Source organism: Theropithecus gelada, chromosome 3 (genome assembly GCF_003255815.1).
Source record: "Theropithecus gelada isolate Dixy chromosome 3, Tgel_1.0, whole genome shotgun sequence".
NCBI lineage: Eukaryota > Metazoa > Chordata > Mammalia > Primates > Cercopithecidae > Theropithecus > Theropithecus gelada.
In genome coordinates this window covers 9,371,931-9,392,836 of record NC_037670.1, presented here as the reverse complement: position 1 = coordinate 9,392,836, position 20,906 = coordinate 9,371,931, and the positions used below count along the sequence as shown (strand labels likewise).

General features: G+C 55.0%; 1 protein-coding gene across 5 annotated transcripts in view; it reads right to left on the bottom strand.

Annotated features, from left to right (window-relative positions):
• MLXIPL (MLX interacting protein like) overlaps positions 1 to 20,162 on the bottom strand; it is a 32,681-nt gene extending 12,519 nt beyond the window's left edge. For 4 of the 5 annotated variants that reach the window (XM_025379497.1, XM_025379499.1, XM_025379498.1 and 1 more), the window contains exons 1-7: positions 19,825 to 20,162; positions 11,707 to 11,813; positions 2,204 to 2,286; positions 1,946 to 2,035; positions 1,592 to 1,636; positions 529 to 730; positions 306 to 386 (exon numbers count right to left, since the gene is read on the bottom strand). In XM_025379497.1, coding sequence (XP_025235282.1) covers positions 306 to 386; positions 529 to 730; positions 1,592 to 1,636; positions 1,946 to 2,035; positions 2,204 to 2,286; positions 11,707 to 11,813; positions 19,825 to 20,117 — 901 coding nt within the window. In that variant the 5' untranslated portion in view covers positions 20,118 to 20,162. The remainder of the gene's footprint in view (positions 1 to 305; positions 387 to 528; positions 731 to 1,591; positions 1,637 to 1,945; positions 2,036 to 2,203; positions 2,287 to 11,706; positions 11,814 to 19,824) is intronic. The other variant, XM_025379501.1, reaches the window with a different exon arrangement.
• Positions 20,163 to 20,906: the final 744 nt, after the last annotated feature.

Genomic DNA, 20,906 nt, shown 5'->3' with positions numbered 1-20,906 from the left:
AAAAAAAAAAAAAAAAAAAAAAAAAAAAAAAAAAAAAATTAGTCGGGTGTGGTGGTGCACACCTGTAGTCCCAGCTACTCGGGAGGCTGAGGTGGGAGGATCACTTGAGTCTGGGAGGCAAGAGGTTAGCATCACTGCACTCCAACCTGGGTGATAGAGTCAGACACCATCTCCAAAAAAAAAAAAAAAAAAAAAAAGAAATCACCCAGACTATCTGCTCCCCCAGAGGGGCCTGGGATAGACTCATCGGCCTTTCTCACAGGGACCCTGCCCATCCACCCCACCTGGGGAGGGGCTCGCCCCACCTGAGATGTCCATGAAGTCATCCAGGCTTGGCTGCAGTGGCGTCAGGTCCGGCTGGATCATGTCAGCATTGCCGACGTAGGCTAGAGGCAGCAGTGGTGACATCAGCAGTAGCAGGCAGGGAGGAGTGGGGGTCTCCAACCTCATCCCCAGCCATCCCTCCCTTGGCCTCCTGGAATCTCACAGGCCTTCACCCCTCTCCCCTGCCCCTTCTCAGACCCTCACCATCCTCAGGCGGCAGCTGCAGGGGCGAAGGGCCAGACTGAGTCATGGTGAAGAGAGTGTCCGAGATGTCGGACAAAAAGCAATTGAGGTCCAGGAGCTGCCGCCCACCCGGCTCCTCCTCTGGGTCCCCCAGCAGCACGGGGACCACACTGGAGAAGAGCTGTTTGCACCATTGCTCCGGCGGCGGCCACCCGCCTTCCGCCTAGGGAGACAGAGCCGTCAGCAGCCGCTGAAGAGCTCCCACTGTCCCGAACTTCCATATCACCCCTCTCCAGGGTCAAGTGGTCAGCAGGACAGAGGGTCTGTCTGTGCACACCTCTGTCACCTTTCCCTAGTGGTCCTGGCTAGCTGCTTGAAAGGCCAGGATCACTCCATTGGCCTCTAAGAACTTCCCCCAGGAGACAGACCAGGATGCAGATACAGGAGTCCCCCTCCTGCCCTTTAGATTTTTTCCTGTCTGGGACCCCAGTTCTTTGGTCCCTCTGTTTTGTTTTTGTTTGTTTTCTTTTTCTTTTTCTTTTCTTTTTTTTTTTTTTTTTGAGACGGAGTCTCTGTTGCCCAGGCTGGTGTGCAGTGGCGTGATCTCAGCTCACTGCAAACTCCACCTCCCAGGTTCAAATGATTCTCCTGCCTCAGCCTCTCGAGTAGCTGAGATTGCAGGCATGCGCCACCATGCCCGGCTAATTTTTGTATTTTTAGTGGAGATGGGGTTTCACCATGTTGGCCAGGCTGGTCTCGAACTCCTGACCTCAGGTGATCCACCCGCCTCGGCCTCCCAAAGTGCCGAGATGACAGACATGAGTCACCGCTCCCGGCCTGGTCCGTCTGTTCTCCCATACCTCCCACCACTTGCTCAATGACCTGGGGTCTTCTCACCACCGCACCCCCATCCCCCAAAAAGAAAAGAGCTCAACAAATGAACCACAGGACGGCAGTCACGTCCCACATCCCACCCTCACGCCCAGCCACTGTCCTGCCCACGCAGGCGGAAGCTTTCAACTCTCTGCCTCCTACTTGGGGGGCGAAGAGATGCGCTTCCCTGCTGGACTTACAGAGCACCCACCTGCTTAGGGGCCAGGAGGTCCTCTTCCCTGCTGGACTTACGGAGCTGCAGGGACACACAGAGCTGGACACCGGATCCCTTGCCCACCCTCCATCACTTCCCCCCAAAAGTCTCCCCTACTCACAAGCAGTGAGATCCCCCATTTCCCATTAGGAGCTCCCCTGAACCCCAGGTAAGGAGGCTGTTAGGAGGCCCTGTGGCCACATGGTGGCGCTGTCGGCTCGGGACTGAATGGAGGGCCCGAGGGGCGCAAGCTGGGGGGTCAGGATCCCCTTTCCGGGGATCTTCCGAGGCGGGCAGTAGCCGGCAGCCGCAGGTGAAAGCTCTGGGGCTTCCCTGGGCCCCGCCACTGACCCGCTTCTTGTAGTAGATGCGCCACTTGTGGTATTCCCGCATCACCACCTCGATGCGCCGCTTCCAGTAGTTCCCCTCCAGGACCACGGCCTGGGGTGGGGGCCGGGGGAGGGGGATCAGTAGGGAGGGGAGCACCGCACACCCATCTCCCACCCTTCACCCCATCCCTGTCTGCCCAGCGCAAGGCTACAGGAGGCAGGGGCTGGTCTTGTGGGTGGGCAGGCGAGCAGGTGGGCAGGCGGTCCAGAACCCAGCTACCTCCGGTTTCCGGTGCGCATCAGCCTCAGGCCCCTGCAGGGGGGTCACGAAGCCACACACGGGGCTCTTCCTCCGCTCCACATCTGAGAGAAGGGGGCCAGGTTAGGGGCACCCAGCTTCCTCATCCCGCACCTCATCCCAGGGGACTGGGACTCAAGTGACACCCTACGAAATCCTGCTTGGCCTTGGACGTTCAGATTAAGTGCCCATGCTGCCTCCTCCAGGAAGTCTTCTCGGAGGATGCGGATGCGATAACCTCCTAGAATTTTTTTTGTTTTTTTTTTTTTGAGATGGAGTTTCACTCTTGTTGCCCACGCTGGAGTGCAGTGGCGCGATCTTGGCTCACTGCAACCTCCGCCTCCCGGGTTCAAGCGATTCTCCTGCCTCAGCCTCCTGAGTAGCTGGGACTACAGGCACCCACCACCAGGCCCAGCTAATTTTTGTATTTTTAGTAGAGACGGGATTTCACCATGTTGGCCAGGCTGGTCTTGAACTGCTGACCTCAGGTGATCCACCTGCCTCAGCCTTCCAAAGTGCTGGGATTACAGGCTTGAACCACTGCACCCAGCCTGTTCCTCTTCTAGGGGGCACTGTGAATGCAATCTCCCACACCTTCTCTGGGTCCCTCTGGAGCCCCGTAGGTACACTGGCAAAGACTGCTGAATGGATTGTGGGACCATAGACCACAGAGAGCGAGCTGCCTCCAGAAAGTCCCAGTTAGGGCTGGGCACGGTGGCTCACGCCTGTAATCCCAGCACTTTGGGAGGCCGAGACGGGCGGATCACGAGGTCAGGAGATCGAGACCATCCTGGCTAACACAGTGAAACCCCGTGTCTACTAAAAAAAATACAAAAAACTAGCTGGGCGAGGTGGCAGGCGCCTGTAGTCCCAGCTACTCGGGAGGCTGAGGCAGGAGAATGGCGTGAACTCAGGAGGCGGAGCTTGCAGTGAGCTGAGATCCGGCCACTGCACTCCAGCCTGGGTGACAGAGCGAGACTCCGTCTCAACAACAACAACAAAAAATTAGCCGGGCATGGTGGCGCATGCCTGTAGTCCCAGCTACTCAGGAGGCTGAGGCAGGAGAATTGCTTGAACCCAAGGGGTGGTGGAGGTTGCAGTGAGATCACACCACTGCACTCCAGTCTGGTGACAGAGGAAGAATCCATCTCAAAAAAAAAAAAGAAAGAAAAAAAGAAAGTCTTGGTTAGACTGGGAGGCCAGGGGCCTAGAGCCTTGGGTCCTCTGCCTCAGGAGGCTTGGCACTACCCACTTTCATTGCAGAGAACCACCCTTGGTTCACTTCTGATCACCAACCTGCGTCCTCTTCCAGGCCTCCACCTCCCCTCCCAGTCTCCAATCCTGACCTCTCCCCAGGCTCTTGCCCTTGGCCCCAACACACATTCCAGGCTCTTTTTTTGTTTTTGTTGTTTTTTCTGAAACAGGGTCTTGCTCTGTTGCCCACGCCAGAGTGCAGTGGTGCAATCATAGCTCACTGAAGGCTTCACCTCCTGGGCTCAAGCGATCCTCCTGCCTCAGCCTCTGGCGTACACCACCATGTCTGGCTAATTTTTAAATTATCTGTAGAGACGGGGTCTCCCTGTGTTGCCCAGGCTGGTCTCGAACTCCTGAGCTCAAGGAATCCTCTTGCCTTGGCCTCCCAAGGTATTGGGATTACAGGCATGAGCCACTGTGCCTGGCCTCTTCTTTTTTATTATTGTTATTTTTAATTTTTTGGTAGAGACAGGGTCACACTATATTGCCTGGACTGGCCTCGAATTCCTGAGCTCACCAGGCTTTTCTTTATCTCCTAGCTTCCCTGGCCACTTTTTTTTTTTTTTGAGATGACATTTTGCTCTTGTTGCCCAGGCTGGAGTACAGTGCCACAATCTCAGCTCACTGCAACCTCCACCTCCCGGGTTCAAGCGATTCTCCTGCCTCAGTCTCCCAAGTAGCTGCGATTACAGGCAGGCGTCACTATGCCTAGCTAAGTTTTGTATTTTCAATAGAGACATGGTTTCACCATATTGGTCAGGCTGGTCTCAAACTCCTGACCTCAAATGATCTCCCACCTCAGCCTCCCAAAGTGCTGGGATTACAGGTGTCAGCCACCGCACCAGGCCCTGGCCACTTTGTGTGTGTGTGTGTGTGTGCTTGAGACAAGGACTCAATCTTTTGCCCAGGCTGGTGTGTGTGTGTGTGTGTGTGTGTGTTTTTGAGACAAGGACTCAATCTGTTGCCCAGGCTGGGGTGTGTGTGTGTGTGTGTGTGTGTGTGTGCGCGCTTGAGACAAGGACTCAATCTGTTGCCCAGGCTGGTGTGTGTGTGAGTGTGTGTGTGTGTGTGTGTGCTTGAGACAAGGACTCAATCTGTTGCCCAGGCTGGTGTGTGTGTGTATGTATGTGTGTGTGTGTGTGTGTGTGTGTGTGCTTGAGACAAGGACTCAATCTGTTGCCCAGGCTGGAGTGCAGTGGCAGGGATTTTGGGTCACTTCAATCTCCACGTCCTGGGTGCCAGTGATCCTCCCACCTCAGCCTCCAGGGTAGCTGGGACTACAGGCATATGTCACTGCACCCAGCTAACTTGTGAATTCTTTAAAAAATTCAACATAGTTTTACCATGTTGCCCAGGCTGTTCTCAAACTCCCGGGCTCAAGCGATCTGACTGCTTCAGCCTCCCAAAGTGCTGGGATTGCAGGCGTGAGCCACCACGCCCAGCCCCTGACCACTTTTCACGGACTCCTTTGCAATGCCCACCCCGCAGCCTCTCTCACTCTGGCCCTTTCCTGCTCTAGCCTCATATCCAGCTGCCTGGGGACCCTCCCTAGGATGTCCCAAAACTTGCCACAAAAACCCCACTGACTCCCAGCATTCGAGGTCTGACTATTATATTCCAGGTCTGATTGAGATAAAAAGTCTCAATCTCATAGGATCTGTGACATTTCTCCCACTGTCCCCTCCCCTCCATCCTCTCTCACTGTGTCACCCCCTGGCCTGGTGTCATTTCTCACAGGGACCTCCCTGACTCCAGCTTTACACGCTAAGCTCATCTTCCAGTTGCAGCCAGGTCAATTATTTCTAAAGTGCAGTTCAGGTCTGGAACCCTCCATTGCTCCCTACTGCCTCTGGGACAAAGTCCACACTCCTTAGCTTGGCTTCCAAGCCCCTCCCCCTCCTCATGACTGGGCCACCACTTGCTTCTCCCAGCTCCTCATCTCCTTTTTTTGAGACGGGGTCTCACTCTTGTCACCCAAGTTGGAGAGCAGTGGTATAGTGCTACGGCCTTGGCTCACTGCAGCCTCCACCTCCCAGGCTCAAGTGATCCTCCCACTTCAGCCTCCCGAGTAGCTGGGACTACAGGCATGTGCCACCATGCCCGGCTGGTTTTTTGTAGTTTTGGTAGAGACGGGGTTTCGCCATGTTGCCCAGGCTGCTCTTGAACTCCTGAGCTCAGGCGATCCACCTGCCTCGGCCTCCCAAAATGCTGGAATTACAGGCGTGAGTCACCACACCCGGCCTCCCTATCTCCTTTATACACCTCACCTTGAAGTTACATAGCCCACCTTTTTTTTTTTTTCCGAAATGAAGTCTCACTCTGTCACCCAGGCTGGAGTGCAGTGGCCTGATCTTGGCTCACTGCAACCTTTGCCTTCTGGGTTCAAGCAATTCTCCTGCCTCAGCTCCCCTAGTAGCAGGGATTACAGGCATGTGCCACCACGCCCCACTAATTTTTGTATTTTTAGTAGAGATGGGGTTTCTCCATGTTGGCCAGGCTGGCCTCCAATTCCTGACCTCAAGTGATCTGCCCACCTCGGCCTCCTAAAGTGCTGGGATTACAGGCGTGAGCCGCCACATCCAGCCCTTCTGGTCTTATTCTACAGGGAAGCCCCGCTTACCTTCCCTCCTCTGTCCATAATTCAGGATAGCACCTCCTCCAGGAAGCCTTCCTGCCTCCCAAAGCCCACAGCGCTGCCCACCTCCTCTTCACCCTGGCTTGTCAGGTCTTTACATGCTCACCTTGCGACAGGGAATAAAAGCAGCTCCTGCCTTTGGCACAGAGCTTGACACGCAGCTGGTCTACTTAGAGGCAACCTGAGACTTTCCCTGGCTGCTCTGACAAAGAGAACAGCTGCTGACCCTTCCTGCCCCAGCCAACTTCCTCTGGGACAAACGAGGACACAGAGGAAGGGGGACCACTGGAACATGAAATTTACTAGGGCTTTTTAGCATCATTTACAAAGTTCTGTCCTAAAGAACACTCTCCAGAATCTGCCGAGCTCGGTGGCTCACACCTGTAATCCCAGCACTTTGGGAGGCTAAGGTGGGTGGATCACTTGAATCCAGGAGTTCAAGACCAGCCTGGGCAACATAGTGAGACCCCCATCTCTACTAAAAATACAGAAATTAGCCAGGCATGGTGGTGCATGCCCATAATCCCAGCTACTTGGGAGGCTGAGGCATGAGAATTGCTTGAACACGGGAGGCAGAGGTTGCAGTGAGCCAAGACTGCACCACTGCACCCCAGCCTGGGTGACAGAGTGAGACTGTCTCAAAAAAAAAAAAAGCATTCTCCAAAATGGACACTCATAGGATTGAAGGAGGGGTTTTGTCCTAGTTTCTGAGCCCAGCTTGGACAGAAAACAAAGGGATGGGTCCTTGGCTGCATAGACTCCCAGGGGGCTAGATAAGGAAGGAGGGTCTCAAAGCGTGTCTGCCCCTGGCTTTCCAGATGAGGAAATAAACACCAGCAAAGATGAAATTTGTCCTGGTACGGTGTAGTGGCTCATGCCTGTAACCCTAACATTTTGGGCGGCTGAACTGAGAGGACTGCTTGAGGCCAGGAGTTTGAGACCAGCCTGAGCAACCTAGTGAGACCCTGCCCCTACAAAAAATTAAAAATAAAAAATAGCTGGGTGTGGGGGCGCATGCCTGTAGTCCCAGCTACTAGGGAGGCTGAGGTGGGGGAATTGCTTGAGCCCAGGAATCGGAGGCCGCAGTGAGCTATGTTGGCTTCACTGCACTCCAGCTTGGGTGAAAAAGCGAGACCCCGTCTCAAAAAATAAAATAAAAAAAGTTTGCTAGGCCAGGCACGGTGGCTCACGCCCGTAATCCCAGCAGTTTGGGAGGCCGAGGTGGGCAGATCACCTGAGGTCGGGAGCTCGAGACCAGCCTGACCAACATGGAGAAACCCAGTCTCTACTGAAAATACAAAAAATTAGCTGGGCATGGTGGCGTGCACCTGTAGTCCCAGCTACTCAGGAGGCTGAGGCAGGAGAATCGCTTGAACCCGGGAGGCGGAGGTTGCAGTGAGCCGAGATCGCACCATTGCACTCCAGCCTGGGCAACAGAGTGAGACTCCATCTCTCCAAAAAAAAAAAAAAAAAAAGGCTGGGCGCGGTGGCTCAAGCCTGTAATCCCAGCACTTTGGGAGGCCGAGGCAGGCGGATCACAAGGTCAGGAGATCGAGACCATCCTGGCTAACACTGTGAAACCCCGTCTCTACTAAAAAAATACAAAAAACTAGCCGGGCGTGGTGGTGGGCGCCTGTAGTCCCAGCTACTTGGGAGGCTGAGGCAGGAGAATGGCGTGAACCCAGGGGGCGGAGCTTGCAGTGAGCCGAGATCGCACCACTGCATTCCAGCCTGGGCAACAGAGCAAGACTCTGTCTCAAAAAAAAAAAAAAAAAAAGAAAAGAAAAAAAAAGTTTGTCCAGGGCTTCCAGAGAGTCAGGGCCGAGTGGTTCTCCCCTCCCCAGCCCAGCGACCCCACGCTCTGGACTGTTTCTCATGGAAAGGCTGTGCCTTCCTGGGGGCTGGAGCAGGCTTTGTTTAACACCGATAAGTTCATCCCTTCATTCAGCCGCCTAACCCTTTGCACCTACGCTGGGACAGATACTGGGACAGGACACATGGATGAATCAGGCAGGGTGCCCACAGCTTAGTGGGAGAGATAAGGAAAGTAAACAAACACCACGAGACAATGTAAAGTGGAAAGTCCTTCTTGCCCCAGGAGCGGTGCAAAGTGCCGGGGAGCTCCCAGGAAACCAAGACAATTTCAGAGTGTGGCAGAATGACTGTTGGATCACGAAAGGAAGGATCTTAGAGGCTAGGAGCCTGCAGGGGGTGGCCGGGCCCTTCTTGCTTGAGCCCTAAGGCGAGACATTAGGGACATCGAGCCAAGCAGCCCCTCTCCTCCCCGCTCCCATGAAGCCCACCTTCAAACCTTTGGCGTTTAGGGAGGAGGAGGGGTCTTGACATTTGTTGTATGTGTGTCACGTGCTGCTATGACTATGACAGTGAGATACGGATGATCTCACTGAAAACTCAGTGAACCTCAGAAATAGGACCTATTAGCCAGGCGCAGTGGCTCGTGCCTGTAATCCCAGCACTTTGGGAGGCCGAGGTGGGCAGATCACTTGCGGCCAGGAATTCAAGACCAGCCTGGGCAACATGGCGAAACCCCGTCTCTACTAAAAATACAAAAATTAGCCAGGCATGGTGGCAGGCGCCCGTAGTCCCAGCTACTTGGGAGGCTGAGGCACAATAGTTGCTTGAACTGGGAGGTGAAGGTTGCAGTGAGCTGAGATCGTGCCATTGCACTCCAGCATGGGTGACAGAGCAAGACTGTTTCAAAAAAAGAAAACCAAGAAAAAACAAATAGGACCTCTCATTCCCATCTTCACAAGCTTTGCAAGCTTACGCTCTGGGAGGCTGGAGACTTTGCCAAGCCCACACAGGTAGGGCGTGCTAGGGCTTGACTGAAACCTCACTCTGTCTGATTCCGAACCTGAGGTCCTTCCAGCAACTTGTACAATAGCTGGAGACCAGTGTGTCTGGGTGAGGACCCCGGGTGACATCATGCCTCAACTGTCATCAGAAATTTCTTCTGTAGGCTGGGTGTGGTGGCTCACGCCTATAATCCCAGCACTTTGGGAGGCTGAGGCGGGCAGATCACCTGAGGTCAGGAGTTCGAGACCAGCCTGGCCAACATGGTGAAACCCTGTCTCCACTAAAAATACAAAATTTGGCAGGCGCATGTAATCCCAGCTACTTGGTGCCCACAGTTTAGCGGGACAGATAAGGGAAGTAAACAAACAACACGAAACAATACAAATTGGAAAGTCCTTCTTGCCCCAGGAGCGGTGCAAGAGGCTGAGGCAGGAGAATTTTTTTTTTTTTTTTTGAGATGGAGTCTCGCTCTGTCACCCAGGCTGGAGTACAGTGGCCGGATCTCAGCTCACTGCAAGCTCCGCCTCCCAGGTTTACGCCATTGGGCAGGAGAATCTTTTAAACCCAGGAGATGGAGGTTGCAGTGAGCCAAGATCACACCACTGCACTCCAGTATGGGCGACATGAACGAAATTTCATATTAAAAAACAAAACAAACGCCAGGCGCGGTGGCTCAAGCCTGTAATCCCAGCACCTTTGGAGGCCGAGATGGGCGGATCACGAGGTCAGGAGATCGAGACCTTCCTGGCTAACACGGTGAAACCCCGTCTCTACTAAAATACAAAAAAAATTAGCCGGGCGAGGTGGCGGGCGCCTGTAGTCCCAGCTACTCGGGAGGCTGAGGCAGGAGAATGGCGTAAACCCGGGAGGCGGAGCTTGCAGTGAGCTGAGATCCGGCCACTGCACTCCAGCCTGGGTGACAGAGCGAGACTCCGTCTCAAAAAAAAAAGAAAAGAAAACAAAACAAAACACTCCCCCCCACACAATTTGGAGTCGGGGAACTGTGGACTTCCAGTCAGCCGCAGCTCTGCCTCTTTTACGCTCTGTGAACCTGAATACGTCACTTGCCTTCTGAGCCTCAGTTGCTCATCCATAAAATGGTGGTAATAAAACCTATCTCCCAGGGTTGCTAGGAAGCCTTAAATAAGGTGATTTACGAAAGTGCCTGGCATGTAGGTAAATGGAAACCAGAAAACACACCCTCTCCCTGCTTGGATGAAATCCAGTGGGGCGAGGACAGAGACTACTGCGTGTGGTCTCTCCGGGGCTTTGCATTCCCAGCTCAGTGCAGCCTTTGATCCTGCAGCAGAACCTGAGCTGGATAAGGTCCCAACACAGGGCTGATGGATCCAAGTCCTCTCTGCCTCTGCTGCCCTGCCATGGGGAGTGGGGTGTTCCCAAATGAATGTGACCTCCTCAAGGGTACATCATGTATTGGACACCAACTTAGTGGCAACACCCTTGAATAGGGGTTGTCTCCATACCAACCATTAAAGGAAAGGTAGGACTATTGGCCTCATTTTTTTTTTTTAGACAGAGTCTCGCTCTGTCACCCAGGCTGGAGTGCAGTGGCGTAATCTCCGCTCACTGCAATCTTCACCTCCCAGGTTCACGCCATTCTCCTGCCTCAGCCTCCCGAGTAGCTGGGACTACAGGTGCCCGCCACCACACTCGGCTAATTTTTTGTATTTTCAGTAGACACAGGGGTTTCACCGTGTTAGCCAGGATGGTCTCGATCTCCTGATCTCATGATCCGCCCACCTTGGCCTCCCCAAGTGCTGGGATTATAGGTGTGAGCCACCATGGCTTCGTTTTTATAGATAAGGAAGCAGGTTCAGAGAGGGTAGGCAACTAGCCTGAAGTCACACAGCCAGCAAGGGGCAGAGATGGGGTGGAGGAACTAGCTCTGGGCAACTCTAAGTCCAGAGTTCCTTCCACTAGATGGCATGGCCTCTCTGGATCCCCTCTGCCCAATTCTCCATGGTGGGCACCTACTGGATATTCAGGAAGGACTTCAATGAAAGGCTGGTGGAGACCCATGCGGGATCCTCAGTTTCTCCATTTACAAAGTGATGCAGTTGGCCCCGCTAGTGTCTAATGGTCCTTTTTACCCTGGCATTCAAGGCACTCGACTATGCTAATGGGATGCAAAATGGGCTTTGAACTGTACCCCAAATCTCAGCCTACCTAGTGCTACTGAGGGGTGACCTCTGCTGTGCCCAGCTTCACAGTGGAAAGCACCCTTTGGGACACATTTCCCGAGACCCCCTGGAGGTCAGGAGCTGTTCAGGAGTCCTGGTGCTGGGGGCCTGGTCTCCCCCTAAAAGGCTGTCAGGGTAGGGCATGGTGGCTCACGCCTGTAATCCCAGCACTTTGGGAGACCAAGGTGGGCAGATCACTTGAGGTCAGGAGTTCGAGACCAGCCTGGCCAACATGGAGAAACCCTGTCTCTACTAAAAATACAAAAATTAGCTGGGCATGGTGGTGGGTGCCTGCAGTCCCAGCTACTTGGGAGACTGAGGCAGGAGAACGGCTTGAACCCAGGAGGCGGAAGTTGCGGTGAGCCGAGATGGCACCACTGCACTCCAACTTGGGCAACAGAGCAAGACTATGTCTCAAAAAAAAAAAAAAACAAAAAAAAACAGTTGGCAGAACTCTGCTAGTGCTGGCCTTCAGGGCCCTGGGGGTTTTCCTGGGCAGCCACCATGTAGAACCGTCTGGCAGGAGGGTTGGAGGGGGCGGTCCCTCCCGGCTGGGGAGGCTGCTGGTGCCCACTCACACTGGATATACCAGGCCCTCCAGATGGCGTTGTTCAGGCGGATCTTGTCCCTGCAGAGCAGCTTGAGGCCTTTGAAATTCTTCCACTTGGGAGACACCAGCTTGCCACTGTCAAAGGGGAGAGGAGTGAGGTTAGGGAGATCCGGTGCTGCCGCAGAGGCTGGTCCCCACATTCCCCATGCACTTGGCATCCATCTATGGTTGGCATTCGAGGGGACCCTCCAAATCTGGCCCCCCCAACCCAACCTGCCTGAAATTCCTACCTGGAGAGTCAGACCTTCAAAATCCCCTTCCAGACTCCCACCAGTGGCCCCTGTGTTCCCTGGGGAGACCTGTTTGTCAGTCTACTACAGAACAAAAGCCACACTGAAACCTGTGGATCAGCTCGGCCCTGGGAACAGCGATGTCCAGTGGCCTCACAGGTGTGTCTTGGAGCCTGCCTGGGGACAGTGCTCAAGCCCATTTCTTACTTAAGAGAATAAGAGCCGGGCGCGGTGGCTCAAGCCTGTAATCCCAGCACTTTGGGAGGCCGAGACGGGCGGATCACGAGGTCAGGAGATCGAGACCATCCTGGCTAACAGGGTGAAACCCCGTCTCTATTAAGAAATACAAAAATCTAGCCGGGCGAGGTGGCGGGCGCCTGTAGTCCCAGCTACTCGGGAGGCTGAGGCCGGAGAATGGCGTGAACCCGGGAGGCAGAGCTTGCAGTGAGCTGAGATCCGGCCACTGCACTCCAGCCTGGGCGACAGAGCGAGACTCCGTCTCAAAGAAAAAAAAAAAAAAAAAAAGAGAATAAGAAATGACCTTCCTGGGCTGGGCATGGTGGCTCATGCCTGTCATCCCAGAACTTTGGGAGGCCAAGGAGGGTGGATTGCCTGAGGTCAGGAGTTCGAGACCAGCCTAGTCTAACATAGTGAAACCTTGTCTCTACTAAAAGTACAAAATTAGCTGGGTGTGGTGGTGCACACCTGTAATCCCAGCTACTCAGGAGGCTGAGGCAGGATAATTGCTTGAGCCTGGGAGGCGGAGGTTGCAGTGAGCCAAGTTTGCACCACCGCACTCCAGCCTGGGCAACAAGAGTGAAATTCCGTCTCAAAAAAAAAAAAAAAAAAAAGAACTTCTTGAAAGTCAGGGAGGAAAGGGGCAGGTCCGAGGTCACTCAAGCCTCCTTAGGCACAGGAGAGGCAAAGGGGATGGCCATGGTTTGCCTGGTAGAGAGGGAGCCTCTGTGTTTTGTTTTGTTTTGTTTTTAGGACGGAGTCTCAGTCTGTCATCCAGGCTGGAGTGCAGTGGTGGGATCTCAGCTCACTGCCACCTCCGTCTCCCGGATTCAAACAATTCTTGTGCCTCAGCCTCCTGAGTAGCTGGGATTACAGGTGTGTGCCGCCATGTTTGGCTAATTTTTTTTGGTATTTTTAGTAAAGACAGGGTTTCACCATGTTGGCCAGGCTGGTCTCAAACTCCTGACCTCAAGTGATCTGCCCACCTTGGCCTCCCAAAGTGCTGGGATTACAGACGTGAGCCACCATGCCTGGTCGAGGGTGTCTCTTTATAGAGAGTGGCAGTCACTGCCTTCATCGTATGGTCCTTTTGGTGTCTGCCATGCCCAGATTCCCAGGATGGCAACCTGGACTCAGCGAGAACGTGTGCTCTTCTCAGGGCTCTGCAGAAGACAATGAACCAGCAGATCCCAAAGGAAGACAGCCAGGACTGAGGAATGGTATCCGTGGAGACAGAGCACCCTCACTCTAACCTTAGCTGTCCATCAAATCCACAGGGTGGGCTGGGTGCGGTAGCTCACGGCTGTAATCCCACCACTTCGGGAGGCCAAGGCGGGAGGATTGCTTGAGCCCAGGAGTTTGAGACTAGCCTGGGCAGCATAGCAAGACCCCATCTCTAAAAAAAATTTTTTTTAATTAGCCGGGGGTGGCGGCATGCGCCTGTAGTCCTAGCTACTAGGGAGGCAGAGGTCAGAGGATCTCTTCAGCCCAGGAGTTTGAGGCTACAGTGAGCTATGATCACGCCACTGCACTCCAGCCTGGGCAACAGAGCAAGATCCTGTCTTGAAGGAAAAAAAAAAATCCACTGGATGGAAGAGTTTACACTGGTGAGGGTCCTGCTAGGCACAGGCCAAGTCTGCTGCCTCCAGGAAGCTGACCCAGGAGGCCAAGACATTCAGGATCTTAGACCCCCTGCCAGTCTCTCCCTCCCTCTCTCCTCTCCATCCACAAGCCAGGGCTGTGTACCAGTCCCCTCTAGCACACCTTTTTCTCCCTTGCTCAGATGAGAAGGCTGAGGCCCCAAGTCTTAGCCTTTTTTTTTTGAGATGGAGCCTCATTCTGCCGCCCAGGCTGGAGTGCCGTGGCATGATCTTGGCTCACTGCAACCTCCATGTCCCAGGTTCAAGCGATTCTAATGCCTCAGCCTCCTGAGTAGCTGGGATTATAGACATATGCCACGATGCCCAGCTCATTTTTCTATTTTTAGTAGAGACGGGGTTTCACCATGTTGGCCTGGTTGGTTTCGAACTCCTGACCTCAAGTGCCCCGCCCACCTTGGCCTCCCAAAGTGCTGGGATGACAGGCGTGAGCCACCGCGCCTGGCCCCCAAGGTTTAGTCTTTCAGAAAACCATGCCTGCTTCCTCCCGCGGTTTTTCCTGCATTCTGGGGGTGAAACATGGGTGGGAGCCAGTCTGACTCTGCAGCCTCTTTCCCCTTGAGTGCATTCATCATTGGGCCCTCTCTCCTCCCTGGTCTCCAAGCTCCTATGTTTGCTTTGGGGTGGGGGTGAGGGACTGCCCCCTCCCCACCAGGGACAACAGGCCTCATTACCCAAATAAGATACACAGCCCAGCTCCCTGGGCCACTGGCTGGCCCCCTCCCTCTGGGAATTAGATAAACACCATCTGTTTAGTAGGAAGACATGGGGGTGGGGGGTGGGGGGAGACTCTGCTACCTCCTGGGCCAGCTTCTTCTGTGGCACCTGGTGGGGGACTCCTGAGTCTGTGGTCCTTGTCAGTATCCCAGCAACCTCCCAGCCCATTCTGATCACCCCGTGTTGCACCCTCAACCTGCCTGCCTTCCCTCCCCCTTCCTTGCTAAGGTTAAGATGTTCATGGCCCAGGCAGGGTTAGAGGAGATGTGACAGTGACAATATCCAAGCCCAGGAGGAAGAAAAGGAGTTGGGGCTATGAGAGAAGAGACTCGGCCTGGAGCAAGAGCCTAAAGCAGGGTTCAAGAACTTTTTACGACTGGCTGGATATGGCTCACACCTGTAATCCCAGCACTTTGGAAGGCCGAGGCAGGAGGACTGTAGGAGGCCAGGAGTTTGAGATCAGCCTGGGCAACCTAGTGAGAGCCTGTTTCTACAGTTTAAAAGTTAGCTGGGGCCAGGTGCAGTGGCTCATGCCTATAATCCCCCCAGCACTTTGGGAGGCTGAGGCGGGTGGGTCACCTGAGGTCAGGAGTTCGAGATCAGCCTAGCCAACGTGGTGAAACTCCATCTCTACTAAAAATACAAAAAATCAGCCAGGCATAGTGGTGGCAGGCAGTTGTAATCCCAGCTACTCGGGAGGCTGAGGCAAGAAGAATTGCTTGAACCCAGGAGGTGGAGGTTGCAGTGAGCCAAGATGGTGCCATTGAACTCCAGCCTGGGCAACAGAGTGAGTCTCCATCTCAAAAATAAAATAAAATAAAAAAAAAGTTAGCCGGGCATGGTGGTGCACACCTCTAGTCCCAGCTACTCAGGAGGCTACAGTGGGAAGATCACTTGAGCCCAGGAGTTCAAGGTTGAAGTGAGCTGTAATCACGCCACTGCACTCCAGCCTGGGCAACAGAGTGAGAACCCGACTCATAAAAAAAACAAACAACTTCTTATGACCAATAGAAAAGTCTGACGGGGAGCAGTGGCTCAGGTCTGTAATCTCAGCACTTAGGGAGGCTGAGGGGAGAGGATTGCTTGAACCCAGGAGTTCAGGACCAGCTGGGCAACACAGTGAGACCTCATCTCTATTTAAAACTATTAAAAGGGGCGGGTGTGGTGGTACTTTGGGAGGCCGAGGAGGGCGAATCACCTGAGGTGAGGAGTTCAAGACCAGCCTGGCCAACATGGAGAAACCCTGTCTCTACTAAAAATACAAAAATTAGCCGGGCATGGTGGCACGTGCCTATAATCCCAACTACTCGGAAGGCTGAGGCAGGAGAACCACCTGAACCCGGGAGGCAGAGGTTGCAGTGAGCTGAGATCATGCCACTGCACTCCAGCCTGGGCGTCACAGCGAAACTCTGTCTCAACAACAAACAAACAGCAACAACAGCAAAAAAGACTATTAAAAGCAGAAAAGGGCTGGGCCCGGTGGCTCATGCCTGTAATCCCAGCACTTTGGGAGGCCGAGACGGGTGGATCACAAGGTCAGGAGTTCAAGACCAGCCTGGCCAACATGGTGAAACCCCATCTCTACCAAAAACCAAACAAATAAACAAACAAACAAAACTAGCCAGGCGTGGTGGCGGGTGCCTGTAATCCCAGCTGCTCGGGAGGCTGAGGCAGAGAATTGCTTGAACCCATGGGGTGCAGGTTGCAGTGAGCTCCGATAGCACCACTGCACTCCAGCCTGGGCGACAGAGCGAGACTCTGTCTTGAAAAAAAAAAAAAAAAGAAAGAAAGAAAAAGGTAGGACGCAATGGCTCATACCTGTAATCCCAGCACTTTAGGAGGCCGAGGTGGGCAGATCACTTGAGGTCAGGAGTTCGAGACCAGCCTGGCCAACATGATGAAACCTTGTCTCTACTGAAAATAAAAAAATTAGCTGGGGATGGTGGCACATTCCTGTAATCTACTCTGGAGGCTGAGGCATGAGAACTGCTTGAACTCAGGAGACGGAGGTTGTGGTGAGCTGAGATCATGCCACTGCACTCTAGCCTGGGCAACAGAGTGAGACTCCGTCTCCAAAAATAAATAAATAAATAAACAAGAAGAAGGAGAAGACAACTCAGACTGAGAGAGAGAGAGTGGAGAAAACTCCAGGTTCAGCTGTCCACCGCCCACCTTTCAGGAATTCCTTTTAGACTGCCACCTAACCAGGTCCTGTTTGCTCCCCTGCACCCTCGAGGCCCCTCTTCCTAAAGCTAGCCAGCTCTGACCATGAACAAGTGCTTCCTTGAAGCTTCTAGAAACTGCCTCCCTGGGGCTTCCACCCATGGAGCCACGGAACACGGCCTCCTTGATCCTCCCTCTGCCCACGCTACCCTGTGGAGGGTGAAACCCTGCCAGGCCTCTGCAGGCTGGTCTCTGGGTCAGGCTGGTCCCTGGTTCAGGCGGGTCCCTGGGTCAAGCTGGTCATTCTTCCCACCATTTTCTGAACTCTCTGCCTTACTGTCTCTTCCCATACAGTCCGTGCCCTGGGACACTCAATCTCTGTAATCTGCTCCTCTCCAGGGAACCCCTGAAACTGGGGGTCTTTGAAGATGAAAACACTGTCCCAGTTCAAGCCTTAGGGCTTTTCCTCTACGAAATGCGGAAATCTAGAAGCTCTCCTGGTACTGAGCCAACCCTCCATCTCCCTCCATCTCCCTCCATCTCCCTCCATTTCCCTCCATCTCCCTCCTCCCTCCATCTCCCTCCCTCCCTCCATCTCGTTCCCTCCATCTCGTTCCCTCTATCTTCCTCCCTCCTCTATCTCCCTCCCTCCTTCCATCTCCCTCCCTCCCTTCCTTCCTCCCTCCCTTCCTTCCTCCCTCCCTCCATCTCCCTCCCTTCCTCCATCTCCCCCCTCCTCCATCTCCCTCCCTCCTCTATCTCCCTCCCTCCCTTCCTTCCTTCCTCCCTCCCTCCATCTCCTTCCATCTCCCTCCATCTCCTTCCCTCCTCCATCTCCCTTCCTCCCTCCACCTCCCTCCCTCCCTTCCTTCCCTCCTTCCTTCCTTCCTCCCTCCCTTCCAACAAGGTCTCACTCTATCTCTATGAGTGGAGTGCAGTGGCACGATCATGTCTCACTGGAGCCTCAACCTCCTGGGCTGAAGTGATCCTCCCACCTCAGCCTCCCCAGTAGCTGGGAATAGGAATGCGCCATCACACCTGGCTGATCAAAAAAAATTTTTTGGCCAGGCGTGGTGGCTCACGCCTGTAATCTCAGCACTTTGGGAGGGCAAGGCTGGCGGATCACCTGAGGTCAGGAGTTTGAGACCAGCCTGGCCAACTTGGTGAAATCTCTACTAAAAATACAAAAAATTAGCTGGATGTCGTGGGCGCGTGTAATCCCAGCTACTCAGGAGGCTGAGGCAGGAGATTCTCTTGAACTCGGAAGGCAGAGGTTGCAGTGAGCTGAGATCGCACCACTGCATTCCAGCCTGGGCAACAAGAGCAAGACTCCTCTCAAAAAAAAAAAAAAAAAAAAAAAAATTTTTTTTTTTTTTTTTTTTTTTTTTGGTGGAGACGGGTTCTCAGTATGTTGCCCAGGCTGGTCTCCAACTCCTGGGCTCAAGAAATCCTTGGATGAGAACCTTGGCCTCCTAAAGTGCTGGGCTTACAGGCAGGAGCCACTGTGCCCAGCCAGAGAGATTTACTGTTAATATATTAATATTTGGGTATTTGGGAAGAAAACACAGACTTCTCTACCCCAGCTATCCCTGACTGGGGTTAAATCAGCCTTGAGTCAGCCTCTTAGGGGGGCAGTTTTTTGGACTGCGCGCTGTCCCTTAACTTGCCAGCTCCCCAGAACCTCTCCTCTTTGGTCACACATGGTCAGGAGTGGGGGTTGGAAGTGAGGCCCTCCCCAAGTAGACTGATGTGTAGTATATAATGAGAAGTCAAAGTTGGGGGTGGGTGGGGAATGGGAGACCCGCAGAAGGAGGAGTGCCGGCATTCGGTGTACCAGGACCTCAGATGCCCTGTCCCAGGCAGTCGCGTGACATTTGGGGAGGGAGGGAGAAGGGACGGGAATTTGAACTTTCCACACGGGTCCGGCGCCCTGGCCGATCGGGTTGCAACATGACCTGGGCCCGGGGCCAGAGCTTGTGGGCCAAGGTTACTCCGCCTCCAGCCAATGGGGTCGCAGCTAGGCGGCCGCGGTTGGGGGCAGGCAATACTCCCCCGACAGTCCCCACCCCAGCTCCCGCTCCCCCGCAGGGCGGCAGGTGCCGATCCGTAGCCAGCGGTTCTCAGAAGGGGAGGAGGCGCCGCGGAGGAAGAGGAATATTTGCACAGAGAAAAGATCAAGGCCGGCCGATCCCCCTTTCTCCCCTACGGGTTTTCGGTTGATAATTTAGACTGGCCCCTCCGCTCCGGGGAACTTTGCTCCAGGGCACTGGGCCAGGCCTCGGGTTCGCGCCCTCCTCTGGGACGCGGGGCGTGGAGCGGAAGCGGGGCGCGGCCTGTGCGCTCTCTGAGGCGCTAAGCGGGGGTCCCAGGCAGCGACGGGCGCTCAGCCTAGTGTGGCGACGCGGGTAGGCGAACCCAGGCCTCCCGGACACCGGCGTAACCTCAGCGAGCTGCGCCTCTTGGACATTTCTGGGACATGCTCCTCCCGCTACCCTTGACATAGCAGATCAAGAAGAGGTGTCTCAGCAATTGCGGGGAGTTGGACGAGACAGTGGGCCAGTTTCAGTCCACTTTGGTTATGAACTGAGACAATCAGGGGAGCTGGGAGTATCTCAGGGTCCAGGAATAGGGCGGGCCTGGGCCGGGGCTGCTGGGGAGAAGGCCGAGGCCTGCAGGGGGTCGGGTGGAGTGGCTCCAGAGTGGAGAGTGGGGATGGGCGCGGGTGGCCTAGAGACCTGGGACTCCTGGCATTTTTGGAGGGACGGAGGGGCCGGGACCAGAGAAAGGGGACCAGCGGTCCAGGTAGAGGCGGGGCGCAGGCGGTCTGCGCCTCGGGGAAGAGGGGATGGGGGAGGAATGGGAATCAGAAAAGCGCGGGTCCGTCGGGGGCCAGCGGGCTGGGCGGCGATAGGAGGACCCCGGGGCTGGGAGAAAGGGGATGTTCAGGGCGTGACCAGAGCCTCCGGGAGCCGCAGGACCGGGTTCGGGTGGGGTGTTGAGTGCCCCAGCGCGCAGTCCTGCCCCAGACCCCCCAATCCCCATCTGGAGGCCGAGGCCGTCGGGGCCCCGAGCCACCCTCACCTGTAGGCCAGGCTCAAGCACTCGAAGAGGCGTGTGAGTGTGGGGTCGATACTGCGAGGCCCGAAGTCGGAGGGCCCCACGGACCCCTCCTGGTCGCGCCGCCGGGGCAGCGAGTCGCTGTGCGGCGACGACACCATGAAGTGACCGCTGTGGATGACCTGCGAGCGGAGCAAGCCGCCCGCGCTGCGCCGGAGACTCGGGTCCTCCGAGTCTGTGTCCGAGTCCGAGTCTGGGCTGGGACCGACCCGCGGGACCTGCAAGCCCGCGGCCAGACCTGCCAGCGCCCCGGCCATGGCTGTCGCCGCCGCCGCCACCGCCTGGTGCTGGCTCCGTGCAGCGCGGGGAACAGCTCGTGGCCAGCCCAGCCTCATTAACATAGCCCAGCCCCCGCCCCATAGGCCGCTCGGATGGGAGGGGCCTGGGACGGGGCGGGTCTTGTATTAGCATAGTCCTTGCGCCAGGTGAGAACCCGGTGCCCTAGAGCTCCGGCGGGTCGGCCCCATCTCCCTTCCCGTCTCTCCTTGGAATTCTAACAGAGCCTCCCCTAGTTTGCTCCAAAGGGATCTTAAGAAGGGTCAGGCCGGGCGCCAGGGCCCCATGCCTGTAATCCTAGTACTTTAGGAGGCCAAAGTGGGAGGATGGCTTGAGGTCAGAAGTTCGAGACCAGCCTGAGCAATATGGTAAGACCCCTATCTCTACCAAAAAAATGCCAAAATTATCTGGGCATAGTGGAGAGAGCCTGTAATACCAGCTACTGGGGAGGCTAAGGTGGGAGGATCCCTTGATCCCAGGAGTTCGACAACATGGCAAAACCCTGTCTCTACAAAACATACAAAAATTATGGTGCAAAAAACAGGTGCAGGCATGGTGGCATGCACCTGTAGTCCCAGCTACTCGGAAGGCTGAAGTGGGAGGATCGCTTGAGACCAAGAGGTTGAGGCTGCAGTGAGCGGAGATCGCGCCACTGCACTCCAGCCTGGATGACAGAGAATCTGTTTCAACAACGAAAAGGTCCCCTATCACAACTGAGCCTGAAAGCGCCTCAGGACCTGGGGTTTGTGCTTTCAGGGGCACCCTCTTGT